This window comes from Vespula vulgaris, chromosome 5 (assembly GCF_905475345.1).
Source record: "Vespula vulgaris chromosome 5, iyVesVulg1.1, whole genome shotgun sequence".
In the NCBI taxonomy this organism is placed as follows: domain Eukaryota; kingdom Metazoa; phylum Arthropoda; class Insecta; order Hymenoptera; family Vespidae; genus Vespula; species Vespula vulgaris.
The window spans coordinates 6,308,647-6,328,880 of record NC_066590.1 but is presented as its reverse complement, the minus strand read 5'-3'; the positions used below and the strand labels follow the sequence as shown (position 1 = coordinate 6,328,880).

Sequence of the window (20,234 nt, the reverse complement as noted above, 5' to 3'; positions counted from 1 at the left end):
TTTTATTTTTAGATGTTTTGCGATACATGTAATATGAATTCATATCGGATCATTATGGATGATAAAATATCAGCACTTTCATAACATTGAACATAGTAATGTATGGAAATATGAACTGTTGATTAGTTAACTCGTACGGTTATCACTCAATATTATTCGATTTTTATATTATCATTCTTCAGTGATAAAAAATATTCTCTGAGAGTTTGCAGCAGCTCGTATATATAAACAGAAAACAAAGTAACAGCATTGATCTATAATAGAAAATTCTGACCTTAGCACTGTAGATTATTTTCAAAAATAGAAAACCTGCGACCTCGAGATACGCGCTATCATATATTCAGTTTCGCGGTTGGAGGTTTTCTATTTTTTAAAATAATCTACAGTGCTAAAGCCAGAGTTTATATATACATATAAATGTATATATAAATGTATATATGTATGTATATATTCTCACCTATTCCATACACACGCGCACACACATATATAAATGATTTCTCTCGTTAGAATCGAAACGAATGCAATTATCGCGTTGACCGAACCTTGGATACCGATATTCATTTATAGAAATATTCTTTTCCCTTTGTTTTTTTTTCTCTCCTTTCGTTGTATGTGAAATCATGGGAAAAGAAATTTATATGTTTCTATACATATATACGCGTCAACGTATGGAATATATGAAGACGTAAATGAAAAAGAATTGATACGGAGCGAAATTTGTTACTCATGTTTCGTTTATATTGGAATTGAGAAAGAAATTAATTGTAAGTGAAAATAAGAGAGAGAGATAGAGAGAGAGAGAGAGAGAGAGAGAGAGAGAGAGAGAGAGAGAGAGAGAGAGAGAGAGAGAAAGAGAAAGAGAGAGCAAAATTCGAGAACCGGCTATTTACGGCCCTGAATGATATGTCCTTCTCGATCAATTCCCATAGGCTGATGAGATAGTGTCGGTGAACGTATATAGGAAACAAGAAGTATAACCGGCTTTATTAACTATACTCAACGATAAAACTGTTAGTACGAATGGGCCAAGCTATCAGTAACAAACCGACCGTGCTGTAGTTTGAGCGAAATATCTTCTTCTTCTTCTTTATCATCGTCATTGTTATATTCTTCTTTCTTCTATCCGGTTCATTGAACCAAATCATGTGAGTAATATTAACGCTATATCTTTTTACGAAATAACGCGTATTTCTTCTTTTGTCATATAGTATATTTTACGTTTATTATTTATATTTTTCGTACGTCACCACGATTTTTTATTACTTAATTTACCTTACTGAGGTCTTTCGTTAGAAATACATATATCGATTTCACTATTCGGACATACGATTGTATGTAAGGTCTAAAAAGAAAGTAAGCAAACAGACGTGCTAAGGATTTATATTAGAATTCTATCCAAACGAATACTGGGAATTGAGTATGTCTTTGTGTTATTTATAATGCAAATTTTCTTTCGCTAAATATTAAAGACTTTAAGGAAAATCATAATTCAAAAACAATAGTGAAACAAAATTTTCATTTATCAAGTGAGAACATTTGTTCGTTTATCTCTTTATAAATGATAGGATAGATTCACTTTTAACAGAAATTTTTAAAAATAATCTTATAATAAGAAAATTTTTTAATTTTACAATATTATGTATATTTTGTTTTCCGTAATAATAACATTCATATGTAATTCCAAGTCAATAAATTCGTATATAATTCGTACGACTCGAACGATATAAAATTATATTGAAATATAATCTATTTTAATGTAATTTTTGTGTGAAATAACTGTAATAACTCTCTTAATTATTCTTTGAATAATAATTATCATTTTGGACGTTTCACTGAGATATAATACATAACTTGTTTAACAAGTTTAACGTTTTGCTGAGTCAATATAATTACATTATCATTGATAACAGCATATGTAGCCAACTTGTATCTATTTTGTATGTATATTTTTTAGAAAGAGTAATGATTTTCTTATTAATATAGTTATTTTTTAATGTCTTTTTATGTTCTTTCAAATTTTTTACTCATAAAAGGAACATTTTTTAAAGCAATTTTTTATTCGTTCTCTCCGTTTTTCATCTTTGATTTATTAATTTTTTGCTTACTTTTACATAAAATATTCAGATTAATTGTGAGTATAGATTTCTTTTTCGTGATATTTTATAAGAATTTATTTGTCATATTTTGTTATTTACATTATATATTATATTTATTTATAGCACAAAAATCATGTCGAAGATCACTTTGTATTCGCTACTGGTTAGTCCACCTTGTCGTGCCGTGCTTATGGTAGGAGAAGCCATTGGCATTGATTTTGACGTCCACGAAATCAGTTTGAGCAACAATGATCATAAGAAAGAGGATTTTCTTAAAGTAAGCTTTTATTATAATATATTTTTGAACGGACGTATATTGATTCACAGAAATATTCTATTTTCGTTCGTATAGATATACACTTTAATAAATCATCGATAAGAGTGAATTGCATCTTTTAAAAGTTATCATTTCATGAAAAAAGAGTCATATTTCATAAAAAAAAGAGAACTTTAACAAATTATCTTGAAATAAACGAATAAAATATGCGATAAATAATAATCTGCTAGAAAAATTAAGTCATCGTCGAACAGTACTATTTTAATTTTCTTTTCATTTCGTCATTTTGTAGTTATCGCTTTTTAAGAAAGAATTAAAGTTGATTTTTTATTACTCTTATATAATTTTATCTTGTAGTTGAATCCCGAACATACTATTCCAACTATACAGGATAATGATTTCGTATTATGGGATAGGTAAGTGATTTTTGTTATCAAAAAAGATATATATACGTATACGTACAAAATAAACAGGAAGTGTTTTAATTTTGTAGCCATGCTATCGCCGCTTACTTGGTAGAGAAATATGCCGCGGATGATTCTCTTTATCCTAAAGATCCTCAGCAGAGAGCAACATTATGGCAACGTCTCATCTTCGATGCCTCGGTCCTTTTCCATATTCTTAAAAGAATTTGTGTAAGTATATCTATCGTTAGAAAAATGATTCGATTTCCCGTAATTTTTAATTCGAGGATTATTTTTGATTATCGCAGAGACCCATATTTTATGGGTCGGAGAAAAAAATTCCAAAATTGTTAATGGACGAACTCGAAGAAGCTTTGGAACTTTTCGATAAGCTTTTGGAAGGTAAACAGTGGTTGGTCGGGGATTCTTACACGATTGCCGATATCTGCAACGTCAGCACGATCTCCTCATTGACCGTAAGTTTTTATTAGATCGTTGGTGAATCCATTGAATCTTAAACTTATAAATTTATCGAAAATGTTTGCAGGTTATCGTGCAATGGGACAAATATCCGAACATTCAAGCTTGGCTAAAACGATGCGAGGAACAATTGCCGGGTTATGAGAAATACAATACACCAGGAAGCAAGCAACTTCATGAAATATTCCAACAGAAAGTCATGAGCGCGTGATTTTTTGGAAACTTTTTTAATCGATTTATTTATCCAATCGATTGAACAATATGTTGTTATATTTTTAATCAATTATTACTTGATTTGCACGTTAATGAAGTTATGTTTATCCATTTTTTAAGTCTAACGACAATAAGCTTTAGGCGACCACGTTCGTTAGATTTTTTTAACAGATTTTTAAACGCTTTGTCGACAGTAATCGATAATTGAATAAAAGTTGTCGTGTTACTTTAAAGTTAGGAAGTATGTTTAGTGAGAACGGACAGTTTCATCGATCCATCGAATTTATACGTATAGAGTGTATCGTCAAGTTAGCTGATCGTTGAATAAGTTCAGACAAGTCGACGTTGTTGTAAGATGTATGCTAGATAAATCGCATTTTTAAACCTTCCAATTGCTATGAGTCTTAAAACGTTCGTTAACAAATCTGTTCCGACGCTGTACATGACCGAATTATCCCCACCTGTCAGATCGGTCTTAATGACGGCTTATATAATCGGTCTTCCCTTGTACAAGAAAGAAGTGAATTTAATTTCAGGCGAGCAACGAACGGCGGCATATTTAAAGGCAAGTTTTAATGAGAATTTGAAGACTTTCGGAGGACCTCGAGTATGGCTATTGATGGTTATTAGATATCATTAATACCTTTAATAACTTGACGAACGATCTTTCAGATGAATCCACAAGGAACGGTACCATTATTGCAAGACAAGGATTACTATTTATGGGATAGGTAGGATAAAAAAAAAAAAAAACGATAAAATGACCACGATCTTCGCATCGTTAATCTCGTAATATCTCGTTCCGAACGATACTATATACATTAACTAACTTACTTTTTAAATGAAACTTCGTACGACCAATAGAAATACACTGGAGATCCTTCGAAAATTTTTTTAAGAAGAGCGATAAAAAAGAATTTTTTAATTATATCATTGAAACATTAAATGTCTAATACGATTTGATGGAGGATCGCAAATGGATTCGTATCTTTAATATTTTTTTATCACGAATATATATACGATGCACTTCTTTAGTTTATTTCGAACACCGAGGAAGCAAAACTTTTTTAGTATATACCGGCGTATCGTAGTTGCTCGAAATAACAATACGAGTATCGTGATCTCGTGAGTGGACATTACTGCTTCCCAATACAATTTGACAATGTATGTATATGACTTGATACCGCCTACCGGACATACTGCTTCCCGGAAGAGATAACTTGAGAATACTGATTAATTTCTCTTTCTCTCTTTCTTCTTTTTTTTTATCTCATTCTCTTTGTTGTTTATATATTTATATATTCTATTTTTTCCGCATTTCTTTTGTAGTCACGCAATATCAGGATACTTGGTACACGAGTACGGAAAATCTGACACGCTTTATCCGAAGGATTCGAAAAAACGTGCTATGGTTGATCAAAGATTGCATTTCGATACGGGAATACTTTATCCGGAATTTAAAAATATCGTGGTAAAGTATTGAAATTTTATTGTGAACATTTTTCACGCATATGCGTTGACAAATAAAGAACCAATCGAGAGTCACGCAAGTATATTATCTATGATAATCTTTTTGATAAATGTACTTCTCATGTTACAATTACAGGAAGATATCCAGTTAGATCTTAAAGTTTTGTAATCCTCGTATGTATTATATGTTGTGAATAGAATTTCTAAATTGGATTTTACCACTGTCAATCTTGGAATAAAAGGTAGGACACGCAAAGAAGCGTCCAACGAGGAAGCTTCGCTTAATTATAGTAAAAGAAAATTCTACGGTTTGATCTGTTAGTGTTTAACTATAATTGTAGTGGTATAACTTCCAAATAGTATTGAAAATTGCATTGCAGTACCTACGTAATCCTTGTGTAATCATCGACATTGAACCTGACTCTATTGGGAAAATAGATAAAGAGAAAGAGAGAGAGAGAGAGAGAGAAATATATCTTGATTTCCTCTTCGTTCACGTTCTCTCTTTCTCTCTTTCTCTCTCCTCGTGACAACGATTTAGAAATCCGACGGTAATTTGCATAAATTAATGCCTTTTACCTTCAGTCGATTTTCCTCCTTAGCACTCGTTACTATGATTTTCTCCGATCGAAAGGAGGCCTTCTTTATGTGGAACAACGGTTCCGGAACATCGAAAGAAAATAAGATTGTCGAAGAGCACAAAACGATTTTCGAAGATCGATAGATTTTGATCGTCTCGGAAATTGTTGGTTTCCTGAATGGATTCCAATAAAATAGACGTTTCGATGATATATCCCACATCGTTCTTACACTTTTGATTCTTTTTTCTAGTACCCGGTTATCGGCGGGGAGAAGATTATTACGAAAGAGAAAATAAATCGTGTGGAGAACGTTTATAAGACATTCGATTCGATTTTAGCGAATTCGGAGACGAAGTGGCTCGTCGGAGACACTATTACTATAGCCGATCTTTGCAACATTGCGACGCTCTCCACTTTGGAGGTAAATTAAAAAGAAATTATTTTTTTCTTTCTCTCTTTTTCTTTCTTTCTTCATTTATTTCTTTTTCTAACATTCGTCGTATCTGCGTCGTTGTTCAAGCTGTTCGTGCCACCGACGGGAAAGTATCACCATCTGGAAAATTGGTTAGCATCGTGCAAGAAGGAGATACCCGGTTATGACGAAGTGAATCAGCGTGGTCTCGACAAGCTCGTGAACTACGTGAAAATTCTTTTAACAAAAAAATAAGAACTAGTGGGCGTTTTCTGAATAAAACATACAATCAGTTTCCGTTTTATCGACGATCGTGCCACGTATATACATACGTTATAATATACACGATTCTCTTTTATGGGAAGGGCTCGTTCCTCGTGGGAAATAGTCGATTATTGTTTGAAAGTCTCCTGAGAAGTCGGTTAACGCGTAACGATTAATTGTTTAGTATTCTCATTCTCTCGTCACTATTCTTTACCGATATATCGAATCCATACAAATACTCTTGAAAAGACCTTTCAAAAGTATTTTCAAATACGTAAATACGATTTACCGAAGCATCAAATTACTTGTCCTTAATTGTGAGCCTAGTCGAATCAGGAATCGAATTAAATCTTGAGTTTGAAACATTTTACGCGGTTGCTACGACGAAATCTTGAAACCTAGCTCTCGTAATTCGAAGCGAATGTTGCGTTTTTCCTTTTTTAGAATTTTCTTAACGAGATAGAGAGAAAGAAAGAGAGAGAGAGAGATAGCTGACCTGGTTCTGCGGTTTCTCTCTTTCTCTTTCTCCTTCTTTCTTTCTCTCTCTCTCTCTCTCTCTGTCACTATATATCGTCATTTCTTTCTTCTAAATCGAAGTGGGTCATGGAAATAGAATTGACTCTTTCCAAACTTCGTGCAGATTATTTTCGTTCAACTTACTCTTCAACAGGATGGATCAACGTAATCTTGATTATTGTCACGAGCAAGAAAATCATTTTTCGTGAAAGATGGCATTAACATTTCACTTAGCGCATAACTGCGAGTAAAAATTTGGCCTTTAAGGTCACATAAGTTTTTTTTATGTACAGACATCGTTCTCCTTTACTACGTAGTTCGGTTGCAGATTCTTGCCGAACAGGTCCTTTCATCTTTTTAATTCCCTTTTTAAATACCTCATGAGTAAGTCGTATTTTTAGAGAAGACCAGAACCACGAAAAAGATGAGAAAAAATGTAGAAAGTTGATCTCTTTTTTCTCTCCAATGTTTCGTCTACCTTCCTGTGGTTTTCCATACAAACTCTTTATGATTGTTATAACGTAATATTTAACAACGAGATTATAATACATCATCGATTATTTAATCACAAATGATTTCGTACAAATACGACCTCGATAACCCATTAGATTAAGAATGATAAAATCTTGTTATCGATTGGAATATATATAATACAAGCGAATTTATTAATTTTTTATTTATTTATTTATAATACGAAATTAAAATATATAAACTATGTATATAAACATAAACAGGAAACTATTACAAAAATGATCGGTGCAAAGGTTCCGTCACATACGTGAAATATTTCTCTGCGAGTAAGTAAAAAATTGTAGTAAAACAAAAAAAGAAAAATCAAAAAGGCGCGAAAGAGAGGAGAGAAGAAAACGAATTTTTCTTTATCCATTTTTCTGTTTTTCTTTTTTTTTTTTTTTTTATTTTAATGTTTTTTTCTTTTTGCGAAAGCTTTTTGATAACTGTAACGATGCAGCATTGCTGCTAGCAAGCAGTATTCGCGATAACGAGCATCCCGCAGAGATAAAGCCAGGAAATATACGAGCATAGCGAAATAATTATTCTTGGGATCGCGATAAAACGAAGGGAAAAGGATTTGCGGCATGCCAAGAGAAAGAAAAAGAAAGAGAGAGGGAGAGAGAGAGAGAGAGAGAGAGAAAGAGACAGAAAGAGAAAAAGACAGTGAGAGAGGTAGAGAAGGAAAGGGGAAGGGTCATGTTTACGAAAGGTAAAGGAATAAAAGTACGAGAACGGTGGTAGAGCAGCGTTGAAATAAAAAGCATCGAATTGAAAAATAGGACGGTGAGTTTTATAGATAATAGAATCCGGTTTATGGAAATCATCGTGACAACAAGAAAAAAAAGGCGAAGGATGTAAGAAGAAAATGGAAAATGGATTACCCACGAATGGAAATTTCTTTGTTGCTCGTACTACTATCTTATAGCAGATCCTTTGATTTCTTGTGCGTATACGTATTTGCGTTCATTGATTTTTACGATATACGTGATGTATATATATCCTGTTTATAAAAAAACAGAATATATAAATATATAATATGTACATATGTAGTTTTCTTCGATACAGAAAAATCCTAAAGAAATCAGAGGAATATCTGATAGGCCGTGATTAACAGACTCGATAAAATTTTTTTTCTATTCATCATTTTATGTTTTTTATATCGTCTACTCTCTCTCTCTCTCTATCTTTATCTATACTCTTCCTATTGTGTAATGAACTTTCTCTTGTGTTTAAATACGACAAAGGTAGGACGGATTTTGTGGCACGAATATAGTCGCGCATCGTTTGGAAACTTTGCGTGCGTCGAATGCTCTGGTTATTATGCATTTCACTTTGACTTGTATTGTTAGCCTTTGTCGATCGATGCTTTCGTAATTGTATATTAATGATCGCTCGAAAATATTTAATCGTTACGAGATTAACGATCTCTCTTTCTCTCTCTCTCTCTCTCTCTCTCTCTCTCTCTCTCATTTTGTTAATTCTAATATGATTGTTCTATCTTCGTCAACGTTTGATATCTTGCTTCGATGAACGGATACTTAAGGCAAGTTAGGTCAGTCGTTCGATCGACCCTCGACGATCGTCGAGGTCGTGATCAAGTTTATTTGGTAAACAGATTTACTCGTTATGTGACGTTTACGCACACGCATACGAAACTACTAAGCAATGCGAGTTATTGTAGCGATATTAAACGGACATTAAACGGAGAGCTAACGCTAATATTACTATGCATATATAAAGGAAGAAAAAATAAAGGAAAAGAACATAAATGTGTGAGAAATGTAATTACACATTTCTATGAGATAAATCAAGAGGAGAAGGATAAAAGATCGATTATTTCTCGACTTCCTTTAATCAAACTAGATACTATTTTGCAAAAGCATTCTCGCACGTCTATCTCGTCGATATTCTCTTTACGTCGCGTGAAGATGCGAATTAGTAATTCTGAAATCGCGTGAATCGCTAAATCTTTCAAAGATAAATCATTGTGTACCTTCTTCTCTCTTCTCCTCTCTTTCTCTCTCTATCTCTCTTTCTCTTTTTCTAGATTCAAAGAGAAGGGTTCTCCGAGGATCATCCATCGATTGAAAGAAGGATTACCAAGCGAACGAGCTCGTCTCTCGCGTCCTTGCTTGAATGCAAGTGTGTTGGAGCGAGCACGGCACGTAAATGAATATTTACGAAGGAGTGTCGTGGTACCGAAGGTCCACGTGCTCGTGGATCACCGTAGCGGCAACAGTCGTATTCTGACCGTCGTCGTTCGAAGTGCGTGTAATCGTTGTCAGTAATTTTATTATTAAGATATTTGTCTGTTTCTTTTATTTTTTTGAGTGTCATTACAGAGAAAGAAAGAGAGAGAGAGAGAGAGAGAGAGAGAGAGAGAGAGAGAGAAAGAGAGAGAAAGAGAAAGAGAAAGAAAGAAGAACGTGTACGAGAAAGGAAAGCAAGAGAAGGAGAAGAGAAGGAGGAAGAAGAAGAAGAAGAAGAAGAAGAAGAACAGTGGAAGAACGAGTTCACTTTCGTTCATCGAGTTCTCTCTCATGTTGTCGATCTTCTAAGAGGTAAGCCACCATTCTCCTTATCCTATCTTTTCACTTTTCTTTTTCAGCATGCAACTTTCAGTTTCCCCATTTTATCCACCCTTTTTTTTATCTCTTTCAAAGTTTTCTTGGATCAAAGGTTACCCTTTTTGTTTTTGTATCCTGAACGGATCTATCATTCACGAACCTTCGTCGAATCTTATCATTTCCTTATGCTCCGTATGTCTTCTCTTGCATAGGACACTTTTTTAAACATTTCTCAACCAAGTTTTCGTATTTATAGGGTTTTTTAAAGTCGATTGAACTTTATGTCTATGTATGTACTTTGAAATATGAACGATCAATGTCGAATTTAGAATCTTGATAATTGTTTGTTAATCATATGTGATATAGGTTAACGTATGAAAACAACTATTCGTGATAAATACATTTAAATTTATGCATTCCGCAGTGGAATTCTCTGATTGGTTTTGTGTAATTATAAATTTTGAAGTCAATAATTATTCTAGGGAATTGAGATTGGTCTCATTGGAAAGAGCGTATTTCTGCCTATAAAAATATTAAACAGTCAAAATCGATTTTTTCATACGTTAATCACTCTTTTTTATTAGAACACTTTTTGCTTACTTGCGTACATAAAAGGTTTTTCAGTAAGAGAGATTTACAGAATATTTTTTTCTGAATAAAATATTTAAATTAAAAAAACTTTTTTTTTATCTTGATCGTGTTTGTAACATACAGTATAATCTATTGTAATCATATACGAAACACAATTTCATAAATGTGGTTCAATTTCGTTAATGTCTGATTAAATTTTGTTCTGGAATTTTTTTAATGGTTTGCGAAATGTTGATGTAAATTTGATCTTTGCCAAGCCTAAAAAAAATAATTTATAATCGATAAATTATACAATCTTAATGGTCAGATAACGTCATTATTTCATTAAAGAATTTTGCTCCTGAATTTTGATCGTGTTGTCCAAAAAGAGCTATGGCTGCCATTTGATTGACATTGTGTTTTATATATGATTATGTAATTGTAATTGAATATTTATTGCAATGAAGATTTAAAACAATTTTTTTATTTTAGACATTTTATTTAAAAGAAAATACATCCGATAACTCTTATTGGAAATTTATTGAAAAAAGATTTACGTATGCACATACAGAACAACATAGATGGGAAAAACTCAGAGGTATTGAATTGTAGTGCATTCAGTGCATAATAATAGTAATAATATACCTTTATAATGTTGTATCTCTTTTTTATTTGTCTATCATAATAATATTTTATTAGCATCGATTCTTCAAAAGATTCCTGCTTCTTCTCGCACAACCTCCAAAGCATCGTCGAGTTATTGTTGGGAAACTTGTTCGACCAGCTCGCCAGGGAGCCTCGCGAACAGTTTAGATTTCTAAGAAAAACGAAGACAACCTTTCTACACTCTTTCGCGATCTTCCACGAGATTTGTCTTTTCTTAAATATTGTTCGTCGTAAAAAATTTATTCGATCTTCGTTTCTCCCATAATTTATACTAATTATATTAGTAGTCCGTTATTTGTATTATTAATAAATCACAATATTAATGATTTTTAATATTAATACGATTATTATAGCAACGAATCGTTGATATTAACTGATTTATTGATAATAGATATTGCGATAAGAATCGTTTCGAAGAGAGATTTGAATTTTTTTTATATGTATTTTACAAAAAAATATATATTATCATACGTAATATTTTTCATGATGCATACTATGTTAATCTTCGCCATTCTAAGCACTTTTCATAACTTGATACTAAGAAAGAGATGCAATATTGTCAAAAGAACAAAAAAAATTTTCGTTCGAGATGAAAAATTTGCATATTGCATATGAATATTAAAATATTTGTATTTTAAATGTTATAAATAGAGTTTTTCTCCTATAGAAGATCTTGTTAATTATATAGTAACGTCATATATTTTACCGATAATCATTAACATGGACATAAAAAAGATTGTTAATAACTTTTTATATAAAGCAGTATTGGTAATTACGTATACTTTTCGCTGTAAAAAAAAAAGAAATATCTCGATATTATCATTTACGAATACTTTATTCTGCATTGATATGATTATCATGATCCCGGAAGATAGGAGAGAAGAAGAAACGTTATGAAACATTTATCGTAGAGATCTGTGTCGTAACAGTTCTTGTCATCTAAAGACAATTCCTATGTATTAACGAGGATTCTATTATTAAGATGTCAAGTCGGGACCACATAAGTACCTACATATATATACCTACACATCTACAATTAATTAATAACGAGAGCGAACAAAAATTTCACCGTTTTGCGAGACATGCGAACTAGTAATTCTTTTATTCATTTATTTTATTCTCCAACTTTCGGACGAATTTACGGAAGAATGGAATTGTCTTTTCTTCCCTCGTTGATCTCATTTGTTTTCCTCGATCTCACGACTTTACGTACAAACTATGGTGACTTTTATTACGTCCATATTTTCCTTGATACGTGCAACGCGGAAATATTGAAAAAAAGGGAGTGAAAATAAAAAGTAAAATTAAATAGGTCCTAGTATGAAAATGCTTTTCGTTCATTGCTCTTGAACTTCAGACCTATTTTAGTTTCGAAATAAACGACAGAAAGTACAGGAGATATATAACTAATTACGTCAGTTGGAATCATTGTACGTTCTTACGAAACGTACTCGTTCGTGATTTACACTTGCCATAGCTCGCATAACTGCACAAACGTAGTGAAAGTTGAAACCACAAACGTCGCCTGTTAAGCGAAGGAAACGTGTCCAATAGGTCGTTGTGTTTGAAATTACGTTTCCACTTTTTTTTTGTTCTTTATTTGCATTACTCTCTCGACTTGTCCTTCCTCTTTCTTGGGTCTTGACATTGACTTTTATTAATAAAAAATCTCGTCTCGGTAATTTCAAGGTTATCCTTGTGATATACGTATATTATGACAAGATAGAATAAAAAAAAACAATTTACCTTGCGGATTGAGATAAAATTGCAGGTTGAAGAAATGAGGAAGACATGCGATTCGCAGAAATCGATTCCTTTTTTTTCAGGCTAATTAGCCAACTATTCTGACACTTCTGCTAGGCTGATGACCCTTCCATCAAGTTTTTTTAACGATCACGTCAACTAAGTTTTGTCTTAAACTTAGACGTTATTAGTTCCTAGTGAACGACTGCAGCAAGGAAGAAGCTGCTATTACTTTAATGATAAAGCTATGGCGGTATTTCCAAATCAATAATTACTTTGGATTTGTGTTACGTCAGATGAACATAATCACCGTTAGCGACGTGATATTTATCTATCTATCTTTTTATCTATGTATTTATTTAGGTTTAAATATTACGAGAAAAGTAAGAGAAACGTGAGTGTGTACGTGTACGTGATTTGGAGGTCAACCGGTTGAAGCGATAAAGAAACTTCTTTATCTGACTGGATGCATCTTGTGGACTTTTATCCGTAGAAATATTTGCACCTACAAGAACAAGTCGTAGAGACGTGAACACTTATAGACAAATTTTTCTTTCTTCTCATTAGTCAACTTTTTCTTTTCTTTTATTTCGTTTTTTTTTTGTAACGGAGAAAAACACGTCTCGTACATGTTATCTACTACTTTTTGTCATAACCATTTAATAGATATTTGATCTATAACTATCATAATTAAAGACAATGTTTTATTCAGGAGAGGATAGTTCCAAGGGGCGTCAGTATATGATAGTACGTCTAGCTTTTCCGCTTTTGATATGACGTCGATTTAATTATTTCTTTTTTTGTGTGTTATTATCGAGCCAAGTTCAATCGTGCTTCACGACGCACAGTAGTAGGATCACTCTGCGAGTTGATCGTTTCGATTTTTCGTTTGTTCGTTCCTTTGTTAGTCTGTTCATTTATCGAAATGTGAAATTTTATTTTATGTTGTGTGACCATTTGGTAATGCATAAATTTAAATAATTTATTACCAGGAACGAATCATCCTTGACTTTAGCAAGATGAGCTGCGATCAGCTCACACTACTTCTTTGGAAAAATTATGTTATCCGCAAACGACAACCAGTGAGTATTTTGGATCGTTTTCATTTCATTTCAATTAATTTACATTAACATCGATTTCTTATAAAAAATAATTTTAGGGTATTCTAGCTTTGATATTTCTATGGCCGATCCTGGTTTTTATGATACTCTACACAGTCCGAGACAATGTCGATCCAGAATATCATTCGACTTGTCACTTCCCATCAAGATCGATGCCTCAGGATGGACTTTTACCTTTCGTTCAGAGCTTTATCTGTAGTATTGGAAATCCTTGCGATCCTCTTTCGGAATACGAGGAAGTGCCAACGTTCAAGAATGCTAGGTACTTATGAAATTATTTTGATTTAAATAATTTGAATGATAGAAATAGGTAGAAATCAAAGATACTTGTTACTTTTTATTAAAGTATACATTTTTCTCAATGAATAAACGTCGAATTTTAATTAAAAATATTTGTTGTTTCTAAAACAATTTACATACAGTTTACATCGTTAAATTTATATAGATCTATTGTTTTTGTACGGATATTGAGAAATCAGAATAATAGAAATTTGAGGAAGAAAAAGATAAACAATGAAGGGATTTGCTGGTTACTACAGTTTAGGTCCTCTAGTGGTCGATATGCAGCCAATACTCAGCAACGAGACGATTCTCTCTGCGGTGAAAACGTTACCGAAGAGTATTCAACTTCTTAAGTCAATGGCGCAGATACTCACCCGACCGGAAATCAAAGCGTTGTTTGGTAAGTACACGCGATCGCTTCTCGAAACTCTTGATCGTTTCAAGGGGAGGATGGCGAGTGACAGAATTTTCGAATGTCTATAGACAGAGGTATTCACCTCGGCGACCTCTTCAACAATCACGATCGGATCAAGAGCTTTCTAAGGGCTCAGATGCCACGAGCAAGTACTACCTTCATCGACGGTTTATTTGAATCGTCAATAAGATTGTATTACGTAAGTACATTTTGATATAAATGATAACTCCAATGGAAACTTGTATAATCTTAATAACAACGGTCAGCAATGAAAATCTTTCTAACTTAAAAATAATCAATTGATGTATCGATCTCAATATGAAGAAAATGAATATGATCTTTGAAACTCATCGTTAAGTCTTGATTGTAAGATATAGTATGATAATGATGTAAAGGTAATTTAATGAATACTTAGAATATTTAGAGTCTAAAGAGCATCTTGACACAATTGAGTACAGGAATGCTGAATCATCGTTACCTATCTACTATTTATTATAAATGTTTCTGTGTAGTTAATGAATATGTGTTTTGAAGTAGTTAATAGTCTGTCTAAAAAATAAATAAAATCTAAAGTCATATTAATTCTTCGATATATAGGAGATTCGATTAATTTTATTAAGGAAAAAATTTCAAAATATGTTTTTATTATGCTATGTAATGATAATTATCGACAGACATTTTTTTCTTCCTTTCCATTTTATATAAAATTTACATTTTTTCTTAATTGATAGTCAATAAGATTCATTTATTTTGTGCCTTTAATTTATCCAATAAATTTGTTCTCATCATCCTCTTTTTTTAATATCACTTTTTTATTGCAGCTGATTGAAACATTTGGCTCGACGAACGTTGATGGTATTGTTTGTTCATCGGAAAATTTAAAAAAGTATATGATTTTATCGAAAGAAGAGGATTATGCAGAAATATCGAAGATCCTTTGTGATTTGAATGCAGACAAAATTCCAGATATATTATCCGAACTCTCGAAACATCTTGATTTTAATGGCTTGTTGGGCATGTTCGATCGTGTGATGGGAAAATTTCGTGATTATGATTTTTTCCAAGATCTCAGGCGCACGGTCGAAACAATTGTGAATTTAAAATCTATAGATAAATACGTGCCGGGATATCTTAGAATTCGAGAATGGCTACCTAACATTATAATGCTCTTTCGAAACGTCACTTTCAAGGAGATCGATCTTACTTTGTGAGTAATGGTACACGTTTCTCGACAACATAATTCATTCTCACTATTAGTACGATGTAATTGACACATTTTCACGTTTATTTTCTACAGTATAAACAAATCTGTAGAGCTATTAGATCCTATTTTCGAGAAAGAATATGACTGGACGACGGCTCGTCATGGATTTTTAAAATTGAATACGTTGCTTGGAATGGTCAAGGAAATTCTCCATAATCGTACTATCGAATCGTCTGACGATTTTTTCTCCATGTTCGATAATTTTGTAAAAACTATCAAAGATTTTCCATTAAATACAACGGAGGAGATACAAGTTACGAAGATATTAGATACGGCGTTCTTGGTTTTGAAGGATGGAATGACTTTGACCGAAAGATTGTTAACTCACCATTCCGATGAAATTCTTTTGTACGTACGATATCTTTACTAACGATTCAAACAAAACGAATCTTTGGTATTTCTTCTATCTATTTTATAGTTTAATTATACATATCATGTTTACAGAGCCGCTGGAATTATCGATAATTTGAAACACTATTTCTCCGAGCACATAGTGAACTCACTTACATATGCGAGTTCATTGATTGAGAATATAGTACGAATGACTCATCACGTGGCCGTCATTCATTTGGAAACTGAAAGGAATATTTATGAAATTTGTAAAAATCATCAAGAATTAGTACAAAAGATTCTAACAAATATTGATCCAACAGTTTACCAGACCGTTATACGATCCTTTTCTCGATTAACTTTTGTGGAGGTAAATTCTTTTGTATTTTATTTAAATATATTTACGATTAAATTTAATATGCGATTCTAATGTATGTATTCCTTTTTTTCAGCGATTAATGAATGGTGCGAAGGATAAGAAGTTGGAAGAATTTATTTGTGAGAACAAAATTTTAAACGAGATATTCGACAATTATCGCAATCTGGAAAACCAATCGAAGAATATAGAGGATATAATTTGCAGTGATTCGGGAAAAAAATTCATCTCCGATATTCACGCGAATTTTCATTTTGAGGATTACGGAAAAATCGTGCGTAAACTTATGCTTGACATGAAATAAAAAATCTATTAACCCGTAAAGACATATAATGTCGATTGATTAATGAGTAAATATTGCAGGTAGAAAACACTTTGGCCACGTTAGTCAATATGTTTTTTAAAAATACTGTTGGAATCGAACAAGCCAATCTTACGACAGTTGTCAAAGTCACCAGAGCTTTCGTTTCTTATTTGGAATCTCCGAGCATGGGTGATCCAGATTGGAGTATTTTCGAAATCAATGAAAAGTGGTCGAAAGTTTTCGAGAATACTCGGAGTAAAGGAAGATCAGACATGTGAGTAGTTTCATTTATAAATAAATGCTACACGAATTATTAGAAAATTTATAGTATTCCTTTATGCCAATTCATTATAATGTTCTTAACAGTTTAGGAATTCATTTGAGTATCGCGAAGATGTATGGTTCACGTAGTTTATCCTACTTTACGGTAAAACCTAAACTACGAGATATGAATAAATTAGCTAGAATCATTTTGCGAGATCTTCAAACTCAACCGATTAGTTGGATCGATCAGTTTCGTCAGCAGAAATATCAGCTCATAGAATCGTTTTATCTTACCGTCACGGACAAAGAAAAGGTCAGTGGTAATTCGATTCTTCTTTTATTTTTACAAAATCCTTCAAAGAGAAAGTAACCGATCGACCATTGTAACGTTCGTCTTTCTTGCAGACATTGAAAATATTAGAATACTCGAATTTTACGAAAGCGTATTGCATCGATAGGAATCCACCAAACTTAATAGCTTTTCCGAAGGGATCGGACGAAAAGCTTTTAAAAGAATTGATCTGCCGTGTTTCGAGATCTGTGGAAAATGGTTTAATGGTAAATATCACCAGTATTGATTTCAACGACGAAGATCTCCCCAAAGGAAAGTACAATTCTTTCAACTGGACGATGTTCAACGAGAAGATCATTCAGATTTACGGGTACATAGATGATCTTTTATTTCAAAAGAACGAGCAGTACGATGTATTGAGATTGGAGTATCTCAAATCTAATTTTAAAACAGCGTGGACGACAAATCTTACTTCAAGGGACGCTTGGGAGATCAGGTACGCGTTTAATTTTTAACGAAATGAAGAAGTGCCGATCGAGATTCCGATAATTCGATGACAAGTTACATTTCTTTGCAGCGTAGGTGTTTTATGTAAGCTTTTCAACGTAATGGAGAAGCCGATCTTCAACATACAGGAGAAAATCTTTTGGAAAAATATCAACGCGATCGCTTGGGCTTCTTCGGTGATCTTCGACAACTTAGAAATAACTATCGATCATATCCGTAAAAACGATCGTGTAGTTAAGCTCCCGGAGGTTTTATATGATCTACCGGAAACGCAGATCTTATTGGACACTTTCTTTCGAAATTTGTTATCGATCATTTTCGATGTAATCGATCCGATTTCGTCGAACTTTCCTATGAATATTGTAAGTTACTTGTATCTATATCTGTATTAATTATATCGTAGTTTATTGAATATTTTATTTTTTTTTTTAGATGACTGCTATCAATAAATATAAAGAACGGGAACCTGATTGGCCATGTGTGCATAATGAGAGTATCGGTGAAGTTTTGGAATTAAGGAACGGAAGTCGATCATTTTTAAGGGAATTCGAGAGAATAACTTGCGAGCCTACAGCTTTTATTAAAGAGTGGAAGAATCAACCCATTATAATGAAAGTTGGAAATATTGTGAGTACAAATTTTCACTTGAAATCTGACTTCAAGAAGATTTGTCAAATTCGTTGTTTCGTATTCAATTTTCTTTAAGTTGGAACGAGTGCTATGTATCTTTATGTGTTTTTGTTATAAAGATTCAATCCGATACCTTGGTATTACTACCACCATTTAATTGGACGTTGGGATACACGAAATTTCGTGGTTTAGTGGAAAAGTTTGATACTTTCATCTCCAACACCAAGGAAGTAATTTTAGCAGAAAATCCAAAATTGCTGCCATATGTGAAGACAGCCGAACCGAAAATAAAGAAAATGTTTGATGATCGTTTATTAAAAATTGAAGACACTGGGAGGTAAAGATAGTATTTTTTGTTGAATAAAAATTAAGGAAAGATAGAATGCAAAGTATAACTAGAAATCAAATGATTAATAGGAATTTTCTGAATTACATCGATCTGAAATTAGACGAAGCGATCAAAGTTTTTCAAAGTAATCTCACGATACGCGATATATGGAAATCGAGGATTACTGGGATCGATAGGATACTTGTCCTTGGGAAGTTTCTTTCGCATGTCCTCCACAAAATGCTTTCATTTGTGACGAATATTCTTCAAGATGGTCGGTTTCGATTATGTCCAGAATTACGTATAATTTCGAATTAAATACAAAAATGTTTTTATTAATAAAATTCTTTCTTTTTCTCTTTCTACAGGGTCCAAGGACATCAATTTATTGCCAATATTAGGTTTCAACCACGAGAGTGTGATTTCGATAATTTACAAGAAATTACCATATATTTTATCAACGTTGGTGAATGGCTTGGCAGATAGCAGAATCCAGAATAAAATTTTACAAACATTGAAGAACGACACGAAATTCAATTGCACCGATTTATTCGATTGGTGGTCCGACGTTAGAGTCGGCCTTAGTGTCGAGGAATATACGATATTAGAAAAATTTACGTGTTACCTCGATTCAGAAAATTTCAACGAGTACGTGAATTTCGCTGCAGTCGAAAGGGAGATATTTCGGATACCAGTCAGTCGTTATCGATTGTATATGTTGACTGTAATCGGTGATATCTATGATTTTGGAAAAGCTATAAGTAAAATACTAAATACTACGATAACTATCGAGAGACCTTTTACTAAACTATACTTCAAGAATGTATTAATGAAGCTGAGGGATTCTCTGGAACACGTCGAATCCACTACATTTAAGGTAAATCAATGAAAATTGACTAAAGTTCAATTCTATTCGATTGAACGCAACAAGTGTTCGTTCTGTATTTTCAGATCGTAGAGTTAAATACTATATGGACAAACCACAAGCTGATCGTCGAAGGTATTTCCGAAGCTTTGCTTAATATTGCCGAAGCTTTGGAGAGTTTGGAAATAAAGGACGATGAAATGTATATCTGGCAAGCGGTGAAAAGTGGTGATGTTCAACAGTTGTTGAAAATTATGGAAGCTTCGCCTGAGGAAACGATAGCATTAACTGCCAGACTCTTAACGCTAGATAAAAACACTTCTCGGGTTATGCCTTTCAAAAATATTAGAGCGACGTTTTGTGATCCTCATTTAATTTCTGATTACTGGACCATTAAAAATAGGAATTATTTTATAATGAAAGTTTGCACTTTCGATCCGTATCAAGTATTGAAATCTATTACCAGCACCGAGTTTTATGTAAG

At 32.9% G+C, this 20,234-nt stretch overlaps 2 protein-coding genes across 4 annotated transcripts in view; both read left to right on the top strand.

Moving 5' to 3' along the window:
* The first annotated feature begins 929 nt into the window (after window positions 1–929).
* Window positions 930–7,374, top strand: LOC127063873 (uncharacterized). Its single transcript, XM_050994141.1, has 11 exons — window positions 930–1,145; window positions 2,220–2,373; window positions 2,731–2,789; window positions 2,867–3,008; window positions 3,086–3,253; window positions 3,325–3,465; window positions 3,841–4,035; window positions 4,143–4,201; window positions 4,800–4,941; window positions 5,772–5,942; window positions 6,042–7,374. Exons 2-11 carry the CDS (start codon window positions 2,230–2,232, stop codon window positions 6,186–6,188), a joined length of 1,368 nt encoding a protein of 455 aa, XP_050850098.1. The 5' UTR covers window positions 930–1,145; window positions 2,220–2,229; the 3' UTR covers window positions 6,189–7,374.
* Window positions 7,375–9,273: 1,899 nt separating this feature from the next.
* Window positions 9,274–20,234, top strand: part of LOC127063677 (uncharacterized) — a 30,224-nt gene continuing 19,263 nt past the window's right edge. For 2 of the 3 annotated variants that reach the window (XM_050993699.1, XM_050993698.1), the window contains exons 1-18: window positions 9,274–9,787; window positions 13,765–13,854; window positions 13,932–14,155; window positions 14,433–14,575; window positions 14,659–14,789; window positions 15,412–15,797; window positions 15,888–16,202; window positions 16,299–16,554; window positions 16,637–16,834; window positions 16,924–17,138; window positions 17,231–17,441; window positions 17,534–17,916; window positions 17,998–18,289; window positions 18,360–18,554; window positions 18,677–18,894; window positions 18,975–19,159; window positions 19,254–19,762; window positions 19,837–20,229. In XM_050993699.1, the coding sequence (XP_050849656.1) occupies window positions 13,792–13,854; window positions 13,932–14,155; window positions 14,433–14,575; window positions 14,659–14,789; window positions 15,412–15,797; window positions 15,888–16,202; window positions 16,299–16,554; window positions 16,637–16,834; window positions 16,924–17,138; window positions 17,231–17,441; window positions 17,534–17,916; window positions 17,998–18,289; window positions 18,360–18,554; window positions 18,677–18,894; window positions 18,975–19,159; window positions 19,254–19,762; window positions 19,837–20,229 (4,317 nt within the window). In that variant the 5' untranslated portion in view covers window positions 9,274–9,787; window positions 13,765–13,791. Of the gene's footprint in view, window positions 9,788–13,764; window positions 13,855–13,931; window positions 14,156–14,338; window positions 14,576–14,658; window positions 14,790–15,411; window positions 15,798–15,887; window positions 16,203–16,298; window positions 16,555–16,636; window positions 16,835–16,923; window positions 17,139–17,230; window positions 17,442–17,533; window positions 17,917–17,997; window positions 18,290–18,359; window positions 18,555–18,676; window positions 18,895–18,974; window positions 19,160–19,253; window positions 19,763–19,836; window positions 20,230–20,234 lie in introns of those variants that run through there. The other variant, XM_050993700.1, reaches the window with a different exon arrangement.

Bases quoted from the DNA above. Each gene is read 5' to 3' on its own strand.
- LOC127063873 (XM_050994141.1), top strand. From the start codon at position 2,230: ATGTCGAAGATCACTTTGTATTCGCTACTGGTTAGTCCACCTTGTCGT. The intron at 2,790-2,866 runs GTAAGTGATTTT...TTAATTTTGTAG, and splicing joins GATTTCGTATTATGGGATAG to CCATGCTATCGCCGCTTACT. The intron at 3,009-3,085 runs GTAAGTATATCT...TGATTATCGCAG, and splicing joins ATATTCTTAAAAGAATTTGT to AGACCCATATTTTATGGGTC.